The 22,843-nt window shown below is 45.5% G+C and overlaps 1 protein-coding gene across 1 annotated transcript in view; it reads right to left on the bottom strand.

Annotated features, from left to right (window-relative positions):
• Mipep (mitochondrial intermediate peptidase) overlaps positions 1–20,261 on the bottom strand; it is a 108,462-nt gene extending 88,201 nt beyond the window's left edge. Inside the window, exons 1-7 of the mRNA XM_021181536.2 lie at positions 19,960–20,261; positions 17,289–17,462; positions 16,661–16,749; positions 13,930–14,016; positions 8,403–8,466; positions 2,318–2,500; positions 1,654–1,810 (exon numbers count right to left, since the gene is read on the bottom strand). Of these exons, the coding sequence (XP_021037195.1) occupies positions 1,654–1,810; positions 2,318–2,500; positions 8,403–8,466; positions 13,930–14,016; positions 16,661–16,749; positions 17,289–17,462; positions 19,960–20,142 (937 nt within the window). The 5' untranslated portion in view covers positions 20,143–20,261. The remainder of the gene's footprint in view (positions 1–1,653; positions 1,811–2,317; positions 2,501–8,402; positions 8,467–13,929; positions 14,017–16,660; positions 16,750–17,288; positions 17,463–19,959) is intronic.
• Between the last annotated feature and the right edge of the window lie 2,582 nt (positions 20,262–22,843).

The raw sequence follows: 22,843 nt of genomic DNA, 5'->3' as shown, positions 1-22,843 counted from the left end.
ATATAGATATACATTCATATCTCTCTGTATATAAAATACATAATTCATGTAATATCAATTTAGGAATTAAGTTATACAAACCCAATTTTAAGAGCTGGCCTGAGACGGAGCTTGGTGCTAGAGAAGATGCCTAGCATGTGGGAGGCCCTGGATTCCATACTGAGCATAAAAACATAAATAAAAACAAAACAAAAAAGTAAGTGCTTTAAAGGTCCAAGGACAAAGCTGAAGGAGAGCAGAAAGCCTGCAGCAATTTTGGAAGTTTGTAATGGAAGAGGTAGGTTTGCAGCTCAGAGAATCTGAGCATGGGAATCCAGGCAGGAAGCAGTGTGGGTGGTTTGAATGGAAATGGCCCCATAGGCTCAGAGAGAGTGGCACTATTAGGAGGTGTGGCTTTGTTGGAGAAAGTGTGTCACTAGGGGGCGGGATTTGAAGTCTCAGAAGCCTGAGCCAGGCCTAGTGGCCTAGTCTCTTCCTGCTGCCAGCAAATGAAGTCATAGGACTCTCAGGTACCTCTCCAGCACCGCGTCTGACTACAGGCTGCCATACTTCCCACTATGATGATAATGGACCAAACCTCTGACCTGTAAGCCAGCTCCAAGTAAATGTTTTCTTTTAAAAGAGTTGCCTAGGTCATGGTGACTCTTTACAGCCCTAGGTAAGACACAGCGTAGGTCATGGGAAGGCTGTGTAGGGAAGAGAAAGATGTATGGGAACTTTGAGAAACAAAGGAGCATACTGGGAAAAGAGGGAATACACAAGGAAGCAACAGAAGGAATGCTGGGAACTCCCCACAGGGAGTGCTATCCAGTGCGCCCTCCTTCCACAGCAGCACACACGAGTGCACTGCAGAAACCAAACCGTGCTGTCCACTCCTCCCTCTCCATCAGCATCTCCACAGTACAGCTAGAACCTGAGCAACTCTACCAACCCCACATCCTGCTGCTGATTCACTGCCTCAATGGCCGAATGCTAAAATACCTCTGAACAGCTCGCGTGCATTCATTTCCGTTACTAGCTGTGCGTGGCAGCTCAGATATCCTGACACATGCAGGACCTGAGCTCAGCACGAGGCCAGTTTACCCAATTGCACTTCCCTCGCCCACCTAGCATGAACCTTCCCTGGCAGGACTGTGCTTGGCAATGGCCTCACCACCGTGGGCTTAGCAAACACATTGTCCTTCACCCTCTCGCTCTAATTCCAACCTGATGACAGTGGGCTGGGTTAGAATGAAATTCATTTAAAATTAATAACAAGTGCAAACCTAGAGTTGACTTACTCTCAGCACACGCACACAACATAGGTCAAATTATTTGCTCTAATCAAAGATGACTTCTATCAATAGATATCAAAAAGTACCAATAAATGGTTCTCTGAATAGATTTAAAATAAAAAACAAAAACAAACACTGTCAGCCTTGACAGCTTGGGAAGCTCAGGCAAGAAGACTGTGAGTTCAAGGATAGGCTGGGCTAGATGGCAAAGGTCTTTTGTTTTTAAATTCATTTACAGATATTTAAATCAGAAGTTCTGGGCTGGGAGCAGAGTTCCCTGGGGTGGCTCTCCAGTGCTGTCAATCTATTGACCCTCCCACTAGAAATTCTGTTTCCTCAAAGTCCCATTTGTTCGTAGAAGTTGGATAAATAGGCTCACCTGGAGTCTGAGCTATGGTTCCTTGGAGGGCCCTGTGGGAAAATGTAGAATAACCTACTAATTTTGCCAGAAGATCTCTGCTGCTTAGCAATTCCTCTAAACATTTCAACTGATTGGCATTGGGATAAAGGAAAATTTTATAAGCAGCCTCCCGAACCTGTAGTTAAAAGGGTGAAAGAAGAGAAAATCAAAGGTCTAAACGTCATGGTCCAAAAGCCCACACAACAACCCCCAGGGCCAACCTCACGTTCCCCACAGCTGGCCATGGCTTCCAAAGCGAAAGACAGGCCCCACCAGGTCTACAGTGCTTCTACAGGACACAACGGCACATGCTCTGAGAAGACAATTTGCCAGTGCTCTGTCTCTGTGCCAGAAAGCACCTACTCCTGGCAACACAATGACGTAAGAATTAAAAGTGACTACACTTGCTATTGACTGTACTCCAAAAATTAATTCCACGTGAATTTTAACTATTTTCCACATTCAAAGCATTTGTGGAATTAACTATGTCAGAAATTAAATTTTCAGATCTTAGTAACGCAACAAGGTCTTTAAGGCCACACTATCACATGCCATGATAGTACATTAGTATCTATGATAGCATAGTAGGACATATCTGTCAGTATTCAGATGGGAGCAGAGCAAAGCAACGGAAGACTCCCACCAAGTCGTCGGAGGCTTCTGCATGCAGGCCGTCAATGATTAAGTGGCTTCCATCACGGGCAAAGTGGTGCTGAATGTGCTCTGGTAAGAGACTCTTCCGGATCTTGTTGGGAAAGTTGGTTCCCATGAGGAAAGCATTACTCAAGTCCAAGATCTTAACATTGAGGTCCACTGCTCTTCTGCGCTGCACGTGGGAGAGAAGGTATTTAAAGGCAATGTAAACTAGCAGTTCACAGACAGACAATCCACAACCGTAGGAAAACAACACCTGAACCGTTGATACAGAACACTTGCGTGTAATCCTCTGTCCCCAAAAACCTTCATTAAGTAAGTCAACACGTCGGCTGGTTACACCTGTTCTGTGGCACTTTAAAAAATTAAGTATTTGAGGGGGAGATTAGAAAGATGTTGAATTTAAAAGACTAGACTAACAGACTAACAGAGAGGGAAGGGAAATGAGAAACACAGATAGATCTGCACAGAACAATGTGAGCATCCAACAGGTTCAGCTCAGAGGCTCTGGTTCACCTGCAACAAAGCCCTTAAAGGCAGAATCAAACAGGACAGGGAGCATGGGGCACAGGGCATGCACTCACTATGACAGGAGAACCACTGACTTAAAAATGGAAGAGGAGGGGGTAAGCAAAGGCCTGAGGGGCAGGGGTGCACCTTCCACACTATGAGCCGCCGGGTGTGTGGTACACAGAACCAGTTCCTCAGTCAAGTGTGATAAGGCTTGTACTGGCATAGTCATGTAAGTTTTTTAGCTTGCAGTCACACTCCAGAACACAGTCTCTGGGGAGAAGAAGTTCCTGAAGTCCATGGTCAAAGGAGCTACCTCAAAAATAAAATAAAATAAAGACAGTCTCATGCAACCCAGGCTGGCTACATAGCTGAGGATGACTTTAGACTTCTGGTCTACCTGCCTCTACCTCTCCCTGATCACAGCCCGTTGAACCATCATCCCTGTTTATGCAGTGCTGAGGCTTGAACCCAGGGCCCCATGCATGCCAGGCAAGCACTCTGCCCACTGGGCCTTAATCCCAGCAAACACAACAAATATTTTAGGACGAAATATAAACTGTATCCATGTAATCTCTGAGGCCAATCAGAAAGTGCCCAGGTACGATCTTTCAGTTATCTATCAGGAAGAAACAAGCCAGGCTTCAGACAGGGCTTATGATGGGCTTCAGGTGAGTCATGTGACCCGCCTTTAAAAAATTATTAAGCAATGAAGCCTAAGAAGAAGGAAGACCAAAATGGGATCAGTGCGTTTTAGAAGGGTGAACAAAATACTCACAGGAAGAAATATGGAGACAAAGTGTGGAGCAGAGACTGAAGGAAAGGCCATTTAGAGACTGCCCCACTTGGGGATCCATCCCATATACAGACACCAAACCCAGAAGCTATTGTGGATGCTGGGGAGGGCTTGCTGATAGAAACCTGATATAGCTGATTCCTGAGAGGCTCTGCCAGAGCCTGACAAGTACAGAGGAGGAAGCTCACAGCCAACCATTGGACTGAGCTCTGGGGTACCTGATGGAGGAGATAGAGAAGGGACTGAAGGAGCTGAGAGGGTTTGCAACCCCATGGAGGGAGCAGCAGTGTCAACAGGCCAGACTACCCTGAGCTCTCAGGGACTGGACCACCAACCAAAGTGTATTACATAGAGCGACCGATGGCACTGGCCACATATGTAGCAGAAGATGGCCTTGTTGGACATCAGTGGGAGAAGAGGCCCTCGGGCCTGAGGGTGTTCAATGCCCCAGTGTAGGGGACTGCCAGGGCAGGAGGATGGAAATGGGTAGGTGGGGGACCACCCTCACAGAGGCAGGGAGAGGGGATGGGATAGGGGGGTTCTGAAGGGGAGACCTAGAAAAGGGAAAACATTTGAAATATAAATAAAGTAAATATCCAAGAAAAAAATTATTAAGCAACATTTTTTTTTCAGATAAATATATAAGATGTAAATGTGTACTTAACAAGAAGCTGAGAAGGACTGGGGTAGTATAGCTCAGCTGAGTACTCGGCTACCATGCACAAAGCCCTGAACTTGGCCCTCGGCACTGTACAAACTGGATGTGTGCAATCCAGCACTTAGGCAATGGAAGCAGGCTTGACCTCAGCAATGTAAAGAGTCCATGCCATCCTGGGCTACATGACACCCTGTCTCAAAAAATCAAATGTGCTAAAATAAACCAGGTATGGTGATACACGCATATAATCCCAGCACTGGGGAATGTAGAGGGAGGTATTTCAATGTTCAAAGTCAGCCTGGAAGTTAAATGCCAGCCTGGGTATATAGCAAGACTTCAGTATCAAAAAAAGTCAATGTAGAGTAATGACCTAAAGCTTTCAGTATGGAAAAACTCGTTTCCCCGGGGGCCTTCAGTGTCTTCTTAATCCAGACTTCTCTTGCAGCCGTGTATTGCCACCTAGTGGTTATCAGTGGAATAACAAAAATGATGAATGGTATCTAAAAATTATAGTTCTAAAATTCTTCCTGAAGCTTTTCTATTAAAAAAAAAAGTAAAACACAACATAATAAAATTATTCATTCCTAAAATTTTATCAAGTGTTAAAACCTCTGGAAAAATAAAATCTAGTTCATTTTCTGACTGTAGCTATCTTCTGGACATATCATTCCATCATTCTAGAACAATCCAACGTGCATGGCTTAGAACTCTAAACACCCTGTGAAACTATTAGAAACACTTCTTAAAATAAACAGTTAATTTTAAACTCCTAAGTTATATTCACAAGACCTTAAACTGAAAACTAGCGAGCACAGAGGCCCATGCCTGTAGCTACAGTTACTCAGGGAAGAGGAAGGCAGACGGGCTTGAACTCGGGAGCTCAAAGGCAGCCTGAGGACACAGCAACACCTCATCTCAAAATTAACCAAAGCAAACCTGAAAGAACGTAAGCCTTTACGGTGTGCAAATTACGTTATGTTGGTGGGATACCTTAGAGCCTCCCTTCTAAAGCAGGTGATGTCAGCCCTGTCCCGGGGCACCCGTAAGAGCTGCAGAGAAACGGCTGACTTATCTCCTGCATCTTTAATGCTGATGGCCTCTGAGAGTCACTTGGTGGGAAAGATAGGGTACACTATAAGTACATGTGTGCTGGATGAACTGAACATAAACATTGGCCAGCACAGTTTCAAACACGGCTTTAATTAACACTCTGTACAATGCGAGAGCTATGCACAGCAATGTTACCTCAAAGGTTAACAGAGCAGGATTGGGGTGGGAAGGACTGTATTCAGTTGGCTGAGTGCTAGCCTGGCATGCAGGAAGCCCTGGGTCTGATCCCAGCACCTCTTAAAGCAGGCGTAATGGAGAAGGTCTGCGTCACCAGCACTTGGGAGGTGGAAACAGAAAGATATTCTTGGTGTCACAGAAAGCTCAACGCTAGCCTGTGATACGTGAGACCCCATTGCTCACAAACAGAAGACATCAAACCCAGTTAATGGGGACTAGCATTACAATGTCTCATCTTACAATCATGAGGTATTTTACTGAATCCAAAACTGGTATACATCAAAAAACATGATCTGCTGGTGATACTGCTCAGTGCAGAGGACTTTCTTAGCATGCATGGGTCCCTAAATTCAACCCCCGGCACTAAAGGCAACATGTGATCTCCATGTGCTGAAATCCCAAGCGTTTGAGAGGCTGAAGTAGATCAAACCTGAGTCTGAGGCCAGCACACAAGCTCCACACTGAGACCTTCTATCAAGAATAAAAAGCCAGGTGTGGTGGCTCAAGCATGCAACCCTGGCATCTGAGAGTTCTAGATCAGCTTGGGCTATAGAGCAGGATCAGGTCCCAAAGAGCAAAACCAAAACCTAACAAGTCCAGTCCAGAGCTTACAGATTGCTTCTCATTCTTCTGGGGTCACCAGTTTCTCATCATGAAACAGACTCTCAAAGGCACTGTGTGGGTGATGGGAGAAGCATGCCTTACTCTGACAAATGCTTGGAGGTGTTCCCTGTCATCACTGAGAATAGAGTCATCTCAGACAGCCAGGCCATCTAGTCCATGGGAGATGGACTTCAGTGAAAGAGCACTGCAGTTACTCCACACTTTCTGTGGTGAATCAAAGAGAAGCAGTATATGTCATCAAGGAAACGGGCTGCAGAGGAAAAGGTGTAAGCCTCAGGCAACTGAGTAGGGAAAGACCCTGCCTAAGGCGCCCGACCACGTCTGGGAAAAGACCTCCCAGACGTGGAGGCAAACCAAAAGTTAACCTGCTGCGTCCTGACTGATGGGCCCTCAGGTGAATGCATGAACTTACTGTGGTAAGCAGCGGCTCCCACAAGTGATCCCAGCACTCAGGCAGCAGAGGCAGGAGGATCACCACAAGTTCCAGGTCAGCCTGGGCTACAAAGTGAATACACTGTTGCAATAAACAAAACAACAATAAAAATTAAAAGAGAGACAGAAAGATAGACCTCCTATTTATCAGACAAGGCATACAAATGTTCTGTGGTATCGACTGGTGCCAAGACACCCCTACCTTGGATAGCTGAACAGTCCTTCTGCATTTGCACGAAACCTATCCACCTCTTCCTATCAACTCCAGAACATCCCTCAATCACTTGGAAAGTATAAAACAATGTAAAGGCCAGGTGAGAGCACGAAAGCTATTAGAAAAGTCTGCTCTGAGCTCAGTGCAAACACATTGTTTTCTGAATGTTTTTCATCTGCCCTTGGTTGATCCAGATAGAGAAGTCTCAGGCACGGAGGTCCCAAGACATTCTGAGAAACTAACTTCTGTTCCTAGATAAATGTCTTTGGATTCCCAGGGATGGAAAGAGCTATAAAATCATAATAATAATTGAACCGTGGGCAAGCAGAGGAGGCCATGGGGAACCACTCCTCTAGCCCAGCACTGAGCTGCTGCCCACACAAGGGACTGGTTGGCAGCGCATCATATTCTTAGGACACCTGCAGCCAGTGTGAGAACTCCCTGTGCTGAAGCTGAGAGCCTGAGCAAGTTACTTTGTTTCTACCCTCCATCCAGAGAGAACACTGCACAGGTCACACCATAGCAAGTGTGTGGACCCATCAGGCACGCCAAGTGTGAAGTCCACCTACTCTCCATCTCAGCCTCACTCCATGGCACCGTCACCACTCTAGCTGAGCTGTCACTTCATTTTGGAGTGATGGCCAGTTTCCCGAGAGCACTATGTCTAGACACCACCTACAGAAGAATTTTATGACAAGTGAAAAAAGGTCCTAAGAGTTTGCTAATACACCGTCAAGTGACACACAAGTGCTCTATCGAATAAATGTTAGTAAAAACACTAAAACAGCTGGAAGCCTGGTGTGGTGGCACATGCCTGTAATACTAGAAGGGGCGAAGGCAAGAAGGTCAGGAATTCAAGGGCAGCCTCTGCTACAAAGCAAGTTCCAGGCCAATTTGATTAACATGTAACCTTGTCTTCAGAAAAACATAAAACGAGCTGAAGAAGGAGCTCAGCTGGTAGAATGCTTCCCCTGGTGGGTTCAATCCCCTGCACTGAGCCTGGTTCAAGATCAGAAAGACAAGTTCATCCTCAACACACAGCAAGATCAAAGCTAAGCTGGGCTACAGGAGACCCTATCTATCTCTAAATAAATAGGTAGATAGATGAGTAGACAGAGAGAGAGAGAGAGAGAGAGAGAGAGAGATAGATAGATAGATAGATAGATAGATAGATAAATGTGTCCCCTATGCTGTCACACACCTTTAACCCCAGCACTCAGGAAGCAGCATGAGTTTGAGGCCAGCCTAGTCTACATGGCCAAGTTCCAGGCCCACTGGGGCTATATAGACCTGACCTGAAGAAGGAAAAGACTTGGGTGGAGAGATGGCTAAAAGGTCGAGAGCACGAGCTGCTCTTGCAGAGGCGTAGGACTTGGTTCCCAGCACACACGTGCTGGTTAAAACCATCTGTAACTGCAGACCCAGGGACTCTTACCCTCTTCCTACCCCCAAGGCCATGCATGAGGTATACATACATACATACATTCAGGCCAACTCATACACAAGAGAAATAAATTTAAGAGCGTATTTTAAAAAGAAAAAAAAAGATTTACCTTTTCCTCATCTAGATGGATTCCACTGATTTCAAAATCAAACATAAATAGTTCGGCTACTCGCCTAAAATAAAGTGAGCACAAGTTACAGGAGTTCATTAAAATTACAAACAAAAATCAGTCTCTATGTTCAATCAGGATTTCCGAAACTTACTGTTAAAGAGAACTACTTCAACACGGCCACAGTTTCTTTGTTTGAAACAAGAAGTTTAATATCTCAGAAGTAGGTATGGTGCCCAGCTGGGAGTCCCACTGGCCTGTCATGTCAGGTCAGCTTTTATACCTGGTGAAGCTAGGAACCTAACATCTAGTTATCTCAACTGCATCCAAAGCCAGTAACTACCGCCAGGATCGGTCCACACTTGGACAGCCTCTCTAGGACCTGTGTGGAGTTTGCAGTGTTTCTTTCAGCTGGTGCAGCGGGCCAGCTTCTCTCTGATGCCAGGAGTAGGCATCCTGACTGTAGAGAGCTGTGCTCTTTCTTTTCATTCTGTCTTCAGGCTTGAAGTCAGTTAACAACTTTCCTGTCAGTGATATTTTTTTTAATTGCTTTTGTTTCTAGTGGTAGATTAATGAAGTATTTGATATATTCTTCTGGCTTTGACTTTTCAAAAATGAATATATTTGTCTTCCTGATTACTGTATCATATAATTCTACTTATTAATGTATTGCTGTTTTTGCTTTATGAGATAGGATCTTGCTATACAGCACAAGCTTGCTTCAAACTTGTGATCCTCCTGCCTCAGCCTTTGGAGTGCTGAGATTATAGGGGAGTATACCAGACCATACCTGGCTCAAATACATCTTTTTTTTTTTAAGATTTATTTATTATTATACATAAGTACACTGTAGCTGACTTCAGACGCACCAGAAGAGAACATCAGATCTCATTATGGGTGTTTGTAAGCCACAATGTGGTTGCTGGGATTTGAACTCAGGATCTTTAGAGGAGCAGTCAGTGCTCTTAACCACTGAGCCATCTCACCAGCCCCCTCAAATACATCTTGAATGAACAGAATTAACATTATTCTAAACTTCTTCACATGTGGCCTCCCCACAGTGCTGGGATCACACCCAGCGTCCTACATATACTAGGCAGGTTCTATGGTAGTGAGCTGTTCTCAGACCAAGGTCTTCTAAAAGTCTAAAACTTCAAGGATCTTGCCAGGCATCTGAGATGCCTGTAGTTCCAGCCCTCTGAAAGGGGAGAGACAGGAGGATTGCAAGTTTGAGCAATGCTAGACTAATAGGGAGTTCTAGAGCTTGTCTCAACTAATAGGTCCCATTAACAATGCAGTTGTCACATGCTTTCTTAAACAATGCAGCACACTTCACAGGGCCCTAACTTGTCTCATTTCCCACCTCACACCATTTTCCTTTCCAAAGCACTGTAAAAACACAGTACTTTTTTTTTAAATATTTCTTTTTCTTTTATGACTTGCTTTCAATTTTATGTGCACTGGTGTTTTGCCTGCATTATTTCTATGTGAAGGTGTAAGATTCTCTGGACCTAGACAGTTGAAAGCTGCTACATGGGTGCTGGGAACTGAACTTAGGACCTCTAGAAGAGCAGCCAGTGCTCTTAACAGCTGAGCCATCTTCCAGCCCCCAGCAACCTCTTCTTAAGCAAAAATATTTCATAGTATCACTTTGCTATAAAAATGTATGCGCCAGGTGGTGGTGGCACACACCTTTAATTCCAGCACTTGGGAGGCAGAGATAGGTGGATCTCTGTGAGTTCAAGGCCAACCTAGTCTACAGATTAAGTTCCAGGACAGTCAGGGCTACACAGAGAATACTGTCTTGAAAAAAAACCCAACCATACAAAATTTTTTTCTCAAAATATTATACCACAAATATTGAATATCTTCCTATATTTAAATATTCTTTTTCCCCCCAGAGCTGAGGACCGAACCCAGGACCTTGTGTTTCTACCACTGAGCTAAATCCCCAACCCCATTTAAATATTCTTTTAAAAATAAAACTTTTAAATCAATATACACTCTGCTAATTCCATCCTGAAAATATAAAACTTTTCATGCTTGTGCTAGGTTCTGTTATATACACTAAATATTTTCTATTTTCTCCATTCCTGTAACTGTTGTAATCTTAGAAGCCTATGTGTAGCTGCGCACAGTGGTGTACACCTACAACCCCAACACTTCAGGAGCAGAGGCAGATGCCGGCAGTTCAAGAAAAAAAAAAAAAAACCAAAAACCAACCAAACATCAAAAAACAAAAATGCTTATGCATTTCTTTACCATTGTTCATTTTAAGATAAATTCCAAGAAGTTAAACTGATGGAAAGTATTCCTATACTAATATGCCTTCTTCAATGGCCCTCCCTAAGGCTGTTCACAGTTAGAGGCTCCATTACGACACATCACTAAGTCAGCCACTCTTACACTGCTTCATCTGTGTTGACTGTGGGGGGCTCTCTGCCTTATTCCACTTTTTAATGGTAGTCCATCTAATCTGGGGTACAGTACCGAACAAAACACGTTACATGAATTATCTCATGTAAGCGTCATGTTGTAACCCTTTATCCTTATCCCTGTTTACAAAGGGAACTAGGATTCAGCCAACTGTGGTGCTGACAGCCAGCCCTAGAGTCTAATTCTAGAGCCATGCCTTACTACCACGAGACCAAGGTTTTAACTACAACTAACGGTTTAAGTCTAATGGACATCTATCTGTTCCCATTCCTTATCTTTCCAAATGAACCTTTATAAAAAATTAAAAAATAAGAAATCTCTCCTTACTTTTGTGTATACTCTTTATACTCCAAGCAATGCATAATAAGGTCTCTTAACATGAAAAATATACTAACCCTTTGTCAGGTAACCAATGTGTGTCATTTGTATATTCTGGCTTTTAACATTGAAGAGTTTGGCCATAAAAAGTCTGTAACTTTTATGTAACCAAGTCGATTTTTCCTGTTGGTACCAAGAAAGACTTTCCAACGTTCCAAGAGCTCTATGCTTTTATTACTCATTTCAAAGTATCGATCGATCGATGACTCACTGATCAGACTAGAGACTGGATTTAGAGTTGCACACACTAAACAATGCCTCGCTACTGAACTATATCCCTGGATACGGGATTGCTGCTGCTGCCGCTGCTGCTGCTGTTGCTGCTGCTGCCGTTGTTGTTGCTGCTGCCGTTCTGCTGCTGCTGCCCGCTGCTGTTTTACTTTTTACTTTGTGGCAGGCTCTTTTTTTTTTTTTTTTTTTTTTTTTGGTTTTTCGAGACAGGGTTTCTCTGTGTAGCCCTGGCTGTCCTGGAACTCACTTTGTAGACCAGGCTGGCCTCGAACTCAGAAATCCGCCTGCCTCTGCCTCCCGAGTGCTGGGATTAAAGGCGTGCGCCACCACGCCCGGCTGTGGCAGGCTCTTATAAGTTGTCAAGGTTGACCTTGAACTTGCTCTGTATCTAAGCCAACTCTTGAATTTGGATCCTCCCGCCTTAGCCTCCTGAGTAGCTGAGATTATAGTACTAAAATACTGTGTGTGGCTCTTAAAAAATATTCAGTCCTTCATTATTTCATTGAATATCCCAACTTAAGTATAAAATACTTCCAAATACTGGATTTTTATATAAATGTTTGAAAAATCTGGCTCAAGACCTTTTGTTACTTTACCAGATTTTTTCCCAGCCTATTCTGGAGTCTTCTTTACAACTTCAAAATCTTTGCGTACAAAAGAAAGCCCATCTTTAGACACAGACTGGATAGCCATAAACTTACAGGCTAGGAGAAAAAAACCTCTAGGTTTTCTTGTCTCCTATCTAAGAGGACAACATATATCTCCACTTCGGTTACTCCCCACACTTCCTAAGGGCGTGTGTGCACACTCAGGTTCCACACGCTATGCCCTCCGGTTTATTCAAAGGGACGTTATAACTTGTTCATGTAACCGGATTCTCTCCTGTTTTATACTGTTTAGAAAATGTGTTTGTCAAGATGTGTACAAACATACTACATAAAAAAGCTAAAATAAAAAGGAGGTTGTTTTATAGAAGCCACTAAAGTTTTCCAGAAGGGAAGAAATATTATAATAGACTCCCAAATGTACAGGCCCATCTGTGGGACCCCTCTGAGGAAATCTGAACAGCTCATTTCTTAGTTTCTTCCTGTTTAGCTCACAGACAAGGTGTAGAGTTGTGATGGCTAGTTGTAATTGTCACAATGAGAGGCCGTCTGAATTAGGTGGGTCTGTGGAGGGTTTATCTTAGTTACATTAATGTGATGGAAGATCTGCTTACTGTGGGCAGCACCATTCCCTAGGCAGGAGATCCTGAACTGTGCAAGCAAGCGTGGAGAAAGCAAGCTGGGCACAACCATACATGCACTCACTCTTTGCCCTCTGTTCCTTATAGTCACTTTGTTGCAATTGATGGAGCTTAACCTGGCACTATGAGCTAAATAAACCTTCTGTCTACTCAGCTGTCTTGACAGCTGCTTTTGTATTATCACAGCAACAGAAAAGAAACTAACACAGAGAACTAGTATTTCTAGGAATGCATCTGTAACAGTAAATAGTGTGTGTGTGTGTGTATCTGTATCTGTGTGGGGTATGTGTGTGGGGGGGGTGTGTGTGTGCGGGGTGTGTGTATCTGTATCTGTGTGTGGGGTGTGTGTGTGTGTGTGTGTATCTGTGGGGGGGGGGTGTGTGTGTGTATCTGTATCTGTGTGGGGTGTGTGTGTATCTGTGTGTGTGTGTGTATCTATATCTGTGTGTGGGGTGTGTGTATCTGTGTGGGGTGTGTGTGTATCTGTATCTGTGTGAGGTGTGTGTGTGTGTGTGTGTGTGTGTACACCTGCCATGACATGAGTAGGTCAGACAATGACTTGCAGGACTCAGTTTTTCCTTCCGCCGCATGGGTCTCAGAGACTGGACTCCGATCATCAGACTGACCAGCAGATAGTTTTATGTGCTGAACCATTTTAGTGCACTTACCTTACAAAATCCTACATTACATTGATCTTATAAAGAAACGTAAGCAAAGAAATCAGGTTCCTTCTAGGTTCTATATCAAGTCCTCCTGTGAACTGAGGCTTCTTACCTCGGTGAGTAATCGCAATGGAATGAACCAGAGCTACTCACTAAAGCTCTCGAGAACCACCCAGCAAACAAATCAATTGCTGGTGTCTCCCAGTGGTGCTATGGTGGGTCTATCAGCATAAAGACAGCGTGACCATCAGCAATTTAACAGGCGGTTATCTATCACTGGGCGTTCATCTTGCAGCAGTGAACAAGAGACCAGCCTTGTAGAGCTCATCCATAAGGCAGAGAGATGGAAACAAATCACCCAGGCAACAAATAAGAAGCTATCAGTGGTGACCATGGGTAAGAGGATGGATCCAGACGGACATGGTATAGAGAGAAGAGGTAGTGTGGTGGAGTCTCCAAGAAAGTGCAGGAGCCACGGAATCCTGAGAGAGGCACACTCCAGCCCAGAGGGCCAAGAGGGCTCTCCAGCCTGGCCGGCAGGCAGTCATAGGAACAGGAATGGATGGGTGGGTACCTGGTTTCCGCATCAAGGGACTCCATAAGCTTCTTATCATCCAGTAACCTTTGCAGACTCTGATACAGCTCCACATTTGTATTCAACCTAGGAAGACCAGGAATGGAAATGTGATTTCCTCATCCATTTTTAAATGTTCACTCTACATCAAGAGAATGGAATTAGATGGTTGCATACAAATCTCAGAGCCCAAAACTGGGAAGCAGTTTTCTGTAGTCTTTTGAACCAGGAATAACAGCCATACTTAGAAACTGTCTAGGCAGGGTCATCCAGCGTTAAACTGTGAGAGGCGTGCATACCTACAGCAGGGACTGTGGTGCAGGTGTCTGTGAACTGCTGTCCTTCACGTGGCCAGAGCCAGCAGGACATAGGTGCCAGCTTTCTCCCTGACACCAGGGAGCTGTGTCAGGGAGTAGGTGATACGGAGTGTTCCTGCTAAGCATCTTTTGTTTGATGGTAACTGCCTTGGTCCCCTTAACATTTGGAGGACCCATGAGAGTGGGAGCAAAAGTAACCCTCTAGCTCCCCAGCCACTTCAGATCTTTAATTGCAAACGGCCTGGGGAACTAGCCCATCCTTGAGTCCCTGGCTAAGGGTAGTAGACTGGAGGTGTTGTGAATGATATTGTTCTACCATCAGGCTCTACTAGGTGGCAGTGGTTTCTAGTCTAGGACTGGTCCCAAGGCTGGCTGAGGATGCCAGCCAGGGCCTTGGGGCAGTGATGCTCCAGGTCGGGCTGATTTTGGTGCCTGGGTCAAGGCTCTTTGCTCTCACCCATACAGGCACAGCTAGCGTGAGTTCTAAGGTACAGGGCTGAAGTCTTAAGGAAACCTTCATGGTTTCCATTTTCTCGGTTAATGATTGATGTTGGAGGTCTCAGCTTACTGTGAGTGACTTTCAACAGACTGAAGCACTCTCCGTAGAGAGGTGGAGATTACAGCCAAGCACTATACCACTTCTCCCACCAAACTAAGAGAGCTTGGGCTTGGGACAGGCTGTACCTAAAATCATCAGGACACAACCTGCATAGCATCCCAGATAGATGACTCCCTCCCTGGGCTACTCCTAAGAGAAAGTGCTCGTTACCCCATGGAATCCCTTGTTTCAGTCCTTGCTGCAGCACGGAGTCACATGTCCAAATGTGGCAGGGACTGGCTTTACCCATACAGCACCCATCAAAGAAGACAAAAATCACACTTGCTGTGCCAGAGTGGGACAACGTTGCTCAATGCGAGAGAGGGGACAGCCATATTTCCTAAGATGAAGTCTGTCCGACTAGTGAGGCCACCTCCTCACCAGCTTCTGGATTCTGAAACAGTCTCACGGTGTTGCCTGACTTCTCTTTTCCCCCCATTAGCCCAGCCTAGGTGCACCCTCACACTCTCCTCAGTCTCAGACATTATCTGGCTTAGTGTCACATACCTGTGCTTCAGCACATAGTGCTGTCCACAGTGACTTCAACTATCTCTTTGGAGCATTCAGAAATGGCTTTAAAACCCCACTCCCAAACCGCTTTAGAATACTTTGTTTCCTCATAGCCTCCACCTACAGCCTTCTTTGGCTTTCTTAGAGAACATTAAGAAATTCCTAGTCACAACTCAACAAAGTCTAGAAGGGTACTTCATATAAATACATATTTGGGCCTCCTCTCCTACGGCCCACAGCCACATATGCAATTGACTCCTACCAAAATCTAGAAACTCCAAATATCCACAAAAATATTCAAAAGACTTTCCTTACTGCCCCAGTTTGCTTCCCACTGTCATGAAAAGACCATAATCAAGAGCGACTTGGGGAGGTATACTGGCTGGTTTTGTGTACACAGGCTGGAGTCATCACAGAGAAAGGAGCTTCAGTTGGGGAAATGCCTCCATGAGATCCAGCTGTGGGGAAATTTTCTCAGTTGGTAATCAAGGGGAGAGGGCCCATTATGGGTGGTGCCATCCCTGGGCTGGAGCTGGTAGTCTTGGGTTCTCTAAGAAAGCAAGCTGAGCAAGCCAGAGCAAGCAAGCCAGTGAGGAACATCCCTCCATGGCCTCTGCATCAGCTCCTGCTTCCTGATCTGCTTGAGTTCCAGTCCTGACTTCCTTTGGTGATGAACAGCAACGTGGAAGTGTAAGCTGAATAAACCCTTTCCTCTCTCACTTGCTTCTTGGTCATGAATAGAAACCCTGACTAGCCCATGTCATAATAGCTCTGTCTGCCATGTCATCCAGAGGGATGCCAAGGCAGAAACTAAAGGGCAGAAGCCGAGAAGGAAGGCTGCTCACACTCCATGACTCATCGAAGGGCCACCTGCCTGGGGGTGGCATTGCTCACAGTGACCTGAGACCTCTGACGTCCATCATTAATCAAGAAAATGCCTCCCAGACTTGTCTATAGGCCAATCTGATGGAGGCAATTCCTCAGTTGAGGGTCTCTACAAAAACCCACCAGCACATTTGCTGTCAACAGTACCGAGGACAAATATTGCCGTATGACCCCGTGTGCCTGACGCCTTCTAAGCATCTCATATTTGCCTCGTTTGATTTTCACTCATGGCAACCTGGAAAGTCGACTTCATTATCCAACGATAAAGGAAGAGAGAAGCCAGCAGACCAGCTCCAGCTGCCAGGACTTGGCCCAGCCATCCCACCACCTTCCTGGGCTGCTGGGTGACAGCACCTCCTCCCACCCACCCTGGAAGTGACAAGCGCTCTACACAAAGCCACCTGGAGTGGAAGGGACGTACTTTTCCACCATGGTGCCAATACTTCTGCAGGCCTCTTGCGCAGCCTCTCTGAATGCAGGCTCTGGGTGTCCAATTTTCACAAAGTCCGCCTAATGAAGGGGAAAGACAAAATCCAAAGGACTTTGATGGAACAGTGGAGTCTAAGACCAATCACTATTTTGGATTCTATGTGCCATTAATCACCTTTATTGATACAAGCAATCAGATTTGGGCCCATTTCTGGCAAGACAGCTCAGCTGGTTGGAGGTCTGGCTTGCAGGCCTGGTGGCCTAAATTTCACCCATGGGTCCTACAAGGAGAAGCTCCTGAGAGTTCTCCCATGACCCCATGCCTGCACTCATACACACACATCATGGCATGCACTCTCCTACAAACACATACACACACACACACACACACACACCCCTATGGCTTGCATGCATCTACACACACATCCATGGCATTGACACTCCTGCACTCACACACATGGCATGCACACTCCTGCTCTCTCTCTCTCTCTCTCTCTCTCTCTCTCTCTCTCTCTCACACACACACACACACATACACACTCGCGCACGCGCACACACACACCCATGGCATGCACGCTACTGCACCCTTACACACCCTTGTTCTCCATTCTAAATCTCACCAAGTCAGCCACTCTGCACAGGCAATCCGAGAGTTCGTCAAAAATGAGGACTGTCTGTGGCCCTGGGGGTGTGGAACATGCTCGCTCTACCAGCCACTCTGTCTTCTTCAAGGCTTCCTCTTGGGCAACTTGGAATCCTTCAGGGGTGCTGAGCTCAGGAACTCCAAAAAGACCCTAAAAGTACAAAACAGTATGTCTAACCGATAGCCAGAAGCACATTTTTGTCTGTCTGTTTCACTCCCTAGAACTACTTTTGCGCAAAGCCCTGATTTTGGCGACCACCCACATCTATGCTCATGGGAGCAGTGTCACTATTTCTTTCTCATGCTACACAAAATAACCCTAAAGCGTTTTGAAACTATATGTCTCCTTCAAGCTTTCCCTACTTTTCAAAAGTAAATGAATAGTGTGGGTTCAGTTGTCATCACTGTGTCTCCATGAGAAAAAGGCTGGGAGGACTAAATGAAGATTCAAAAGTTCAACAAAATTTCTAACAGTGCCCGGCACACAGACAGCACTTAACAGATGTTAACGTTGACAGCCATAATTAGTTCACAACCTTGGTCACTTGATCATTCCTCCCGGGTTTCAGTTTTCTCACCAGGTATCTGAGGCTGGCTGTATACCTGTCAGCACAGAAACATACTAAAGCAGACAGCATGTGTGAGTGCCAAGGACCACACCACACATACAGCAAGGTCTCCACACATAATACCAACCCACAATACCAACAACTCACAAGGAGACGTAACATAGCAAACCCAGTCACTGGCTGAAACTAAGGCACTCCAGTATTTTAATAAAAATAAAATCACTAATCTAATGGGAATGACCATTTTTGAACAGCAGCTGGAGCATGAATCCTGGTGCCCTGAGAAAGCTAATGCTTAATATAACGCACGCCAAAGTGTGCCATGTACTTTACACAGATCTCTCAGCTAAATCACACAGTTCTAGAACAGGGAATACATTCCCCTTTTACAGATATGGAAATACGCTTTAAAATTCTTTTTGTTTCCTGTGACTGAGTCTGGAACTTCAGATCTTCTCATCTATGCACCCCAAGTCCTAAAAGCCAGGCATATGGACATACAGGCACAAACAAACAAAACATAATTACACACAACAAACAAAACACACAAACAAACAAAAACATAATTAAAAACAACTTGGGAAGAAGGACTGGAGAGATGACCCAGTGGTTACTGCTCTTGCAGAGGACCTGGGTTCTATTCCCAGCCTCTTATATGGCAGTTTACCACCTGTTTACAACTTCAGTTGCAGGGGATACAACACCCTCTTTTTGCCTTCACAGACACTGTGCATGTGGTGAATTTACATATATTTGGGCAAAACACAAAAAAATAAAAAAAGCTTGAAAGCCAAATGTTTGTGGCATGCAACTATAATCCCAGCACTCCTCCTACATCAAAATAGAAACAAGAAAACAACCCAGAAGCTCAAGAACCAAATAGGAGCAGGAAAGATAACCTGAGTATTCAGTCCAATAGCAAAACCAAGAGAGACTCCACCCCCAAAAGGTTGGAAGCTATCAAACCAGGAAAGGCTGTCCTCTGGCCTGTGCCTTCCAGACCTGCATGCATTCACACACACACACTAAACAATGGTTTAAAATACAGGTGAAATCAGTTCTATTTCATCCACCCAAAACCAAGCTTATCTTTCTGCTAAAAGGCACTTCCAACACCAACTCCACTAATACCAGTATCATCGACCTTTATGGGCTTTGGAGGAAATTTTATATAAGAAAGAACTTTCAAATAGACAAAGTTAAACACAGAGATGCGCCATGAAGTACAATGAAACTATATCCCAGTCTTGTCTTTAGAAAGCTGCCCAACAGTGAAAAGATAAAAGGTTAAAAAAAAAAAACAACAACAACAAAAAAAAAAACGTTTAGAACCCACCTGGGGGTTCATATATCAGATGTTTATAGCATGATTCATAACAGTAGCACAATTAGTTGTGAAATAGCAATAAAATAATCTTATGGTTAGAGGTCACCGCATCGGGAGGAACTGTATTAAAGGGTCACAGTATTAGAAGGGTTGAAAAATCATTGTTTTAGGACAAAACTCTTCCCTTCTCAGTCTTCCTGCCTTTTCCTCATTCATTATTAAGTGTCCAACACCACCACGGGCAGAGTAGAAATAGCCAAGCAATTCTTTCTGTCTGGTGACTTCGTAGGCTATGCAATAAACTCCAAAGCACGACAGGAAATCTGATTTTTCTCAGAAGGGTTCTGTCGGTGCTTTCTGTTTTACTGCCGGTTCTTATGCAACTCAGGCTAGTCTCAAAAGTCAGTTTGGAGCCCAAAGGACTGTCCTTTGTACCCTCTTGCCTCTACCTATTAAGACTGTCTTACAAGCAAGAGCCACTATGCCTGGTTTAACAGGTTGTTTCAGAGCAGCCTGAAGTGGACAATTAAGGTGTGATGGAGTTTTCAAAGCAAGAGTGTCGTTGCAAAGCCAAGGGCAAATGTGAACTCTGAAGCCAGAAGGAAAAGAATGGAGCTTGAGTACAGGAAAGGCTGAGTTGCCGCGGGGACAGCCGCCCGGGGTGCGCTTATCCCGGCACGCGCTTATCCCCGGCACACTCCCTTTTCAGCCAGACGCGGAGCCCGCGCTGCCCAGACCCAGGGCATGCTCACCCGGCGCTCCCCCAACAGGTCCCATAGGTGGCTCTGGGGCTTGACGTTGAAGGCGGCGCCCACCGGGGACCAGCTAGTACTGACGTCCCGGGCGCAGTTCCGGCCTGTGCATCCCTGCAGAGCCGCCGCGGCTCCCCGGCCGCACAGCCGGCGGGCGTACCGTGCCCCGGCCGCCAGCAGCATCCTCCGGACCCGGGCTCTGCCAGGCTCTGGAAGCGCGCGCCCCGCGTTTCCAAGGCAGCAGCCCACGCCGCGGAACTCGCCAGGCAGACCCGGACTTGAGCACGCTAACAATCGTTAGGAAGAGCGTCGCCCTCCACGCCTTCTGAGCAGCTCCAGTTTCGTAGCGCCCTCGTGTGTCTGGAGGAAGAAACGTCCTGGATTTGAGTTTGACAGTGGTACTAGGGCACAGGGAGAAGGAAGTCGGGTCAGGCATTGGAACTTTTTACAGGTGCCAGGAATGAATGTGAGAACTCAGGATGCTTTCTTGATGCCTTCTCAGAGGTGACTCAGTGGCGGCGCGTGAAAGGATCCAGAAGTAACCACAAGCAGTTGAAATCCAAGTCTTCTTCAAAAGTTGTTGAAGTCACTTCCATGTCTGCATGCCCACCAGCTATGGTTGTGTATAACCATGTGAATTAACTATTGGAGAATTATCATCTATTTTGACTTTTGGAAACTATTGATACGGTCTAAGGGTTTTGGAATGATATAGTCTAGGAGACTTGGTCAGGTTTGTTGTTTCTGCCAGCTGAAGAATTAAAAGGCAGGAAAAATCTGAAGACCAACATGGAGCAGCAGAGAAATCTTAAGCATCGTGGGCAGAATTAGGAGTAGAGGAAGATGAGTGAGGTGTGTGTTTCCTGCAACAGGCACAGAAAAAGACTCTCTGCAAAGGGGACTCAGAAAGCTGGAGAGAGAGACAGAGACAGAGAGACAGAGACAGAGAGAGAGAGAGAGAGAGAGAGAGAGAGTTCTCAGGGGCTGGGTTATCATTATTATTATTATTATTATTATTATTATTATTATTATTATTATTTTAAGCCTCTGCAGAGCCTTCTGCTCCTAATTTAGGGTTGGAGAGTTTGAAGAAACCTAGGGTGGTTGGTTGGCCCAGAACTGTTGTGTGACATGTCCTGACCCAGTCTTGACTTCATTGAGCAGGTCCATCAGGAATGAGGTCTGGTGGTGGGAGAGGAAACCGGTAGGTTGAGGAAGAAGCTGGGCATCTTGGAGATTCGCCACCATCATCACCTAGCCATGCCCCCCCTTTCTCTCTGCCTGCCCACCAGGGAGTCTATCTAACTCCCATTGTCTCATCACAATAGTCTAAAATCCAAATCAGTACAGACAGGACTAATGTCAGTCCTACTGCAAAAATGAAAGGAAGGTAGAGGCTGGGAGGGAGGGCATTGGGAAATTGTGGTCGAGTGCCCGGGAAAGTAGAAATGACAGTGCAGGCCGGACCAGAACCAGAGCTTTCTTTTGAAGGTGCAGTCATCTATCCTGCAGAAGGTGATGTGAGGGGTGGCAGTCATATCTGCTTTATAGACCTTGGTAGGGGAGAAATGAATATATTGAAGGTTTTGTGTGTGTTTGACTGGTTTGCAGACAGGCTCTCACTCTGTGTTCCAGGCTGTAACTCACCATGTATCCCAGTCTGAGCTCAAACTGGCAGTCTTGCCTCAGCATCCTGAGTGCTGGGATTCCAGGCAGGAGCCACCATGCCTAGAAGGAAGGGTTTCATTATGAGAAATTAGATTTTTCCTTGAGAGATTGATTGTTCTGGGTAGAAGGGTGGGGGCAGTAGACAGAAAAGGGACTGTGGTATCCCAGCCTTTGGGAGGTGGGGTTGAGAGGACACACAGAGAGAGACAGGGAGGTGGGAGAGGGAGGGAGAGAGGACACAGGAGTAGCTTACAGTGGTGATAGCATGATTTCCCCTCACAGTGGGGTGGATGGAAGCAGAGAGAGTTCAGTGCTGGTACTTAGTTTAGCACTTCCTTTGTTCCTTTCTCTTCGGTCTGGATCCCAGCCCCTGGAACAGTACCACTCTCTTTCAGGACAAGTCCATCTCTCTTTAACTGAACCTTTCTGAAAAAGCTCTCACAGTAATGACCAGAGGTGTGTCTCAAAGGCGCTTCTAATGTTGGCCATGTTGACGGTAAAGATTAGCTAGCCATCACAGCCAGGGTTTGGAAACCACCAGAAAAAGCATGTTCATTCCAGTGAGCATATGACTTTCGGATACATGTGGACAATTCACCATCGCTGCCAGGAACCCAGGTGGGCCGGAAGAAAATCTGCCTGAAACACTCCCTAACAGTCCCGCAGTGAGATCGCATAAAGAAGTACAGTGTTGTGGCAAGACTGACCATTTCAAACACTGGGGTTTTCCCTTCTGGGTTTCAGACTGGCTTGAAACTCCTGGGCTCTTTTTTGCCTTTCCCGTCTCTCTTTAATGGGCATCTTATGTCTAACCTAACACTGTACTTTGAAAGCAAATAACTTGCTGGACTAAAGATTTCCATCTCGCTAGATTCTTCCCAGGATGTACCACACAACAGGTCCCTCTTGTTGCTGATTTAAATGACTTAAAGGATGACTTTTTAGGCATAAATGATAATGCTGGAATTTTGTATGTTAGGGCAGGTCTGTTGACTGATAGGACATAAGAAGGACATCAACCTGGAGGCAAGTCTAGAGGACAGACTATTGTGGGTAGAATTGTGTCTCCCTATAAGACATTTTAAAAGTACCAAGCTCTGATACCTGCAAATCAGACCTTATTGGGGTAGTGTCTTTACAGATACAATCATATTGGGATGGGTCTGAATCCAAAACGACTGGTGTACTCCTCATTAGAAGAGGAAATTTGGGCATG

Source organism: Mus caroli, unplaced genomic scaffold (assembly GCF_978045245.1).
Source record: "Mus caroli unplaced genomic scaffold, Mus_caroli_1 scaffold_12, whole genome shotgun sequence".
NCBI classification, from domain to species: Eukaryota; Metazoa; Chordata; class Mammalia; order Rodentia; family Muridae; genus Mus; species Mus caroli.
This window is presented reverse-complemented; position numbering and strand designations above follow the sequence as displayed.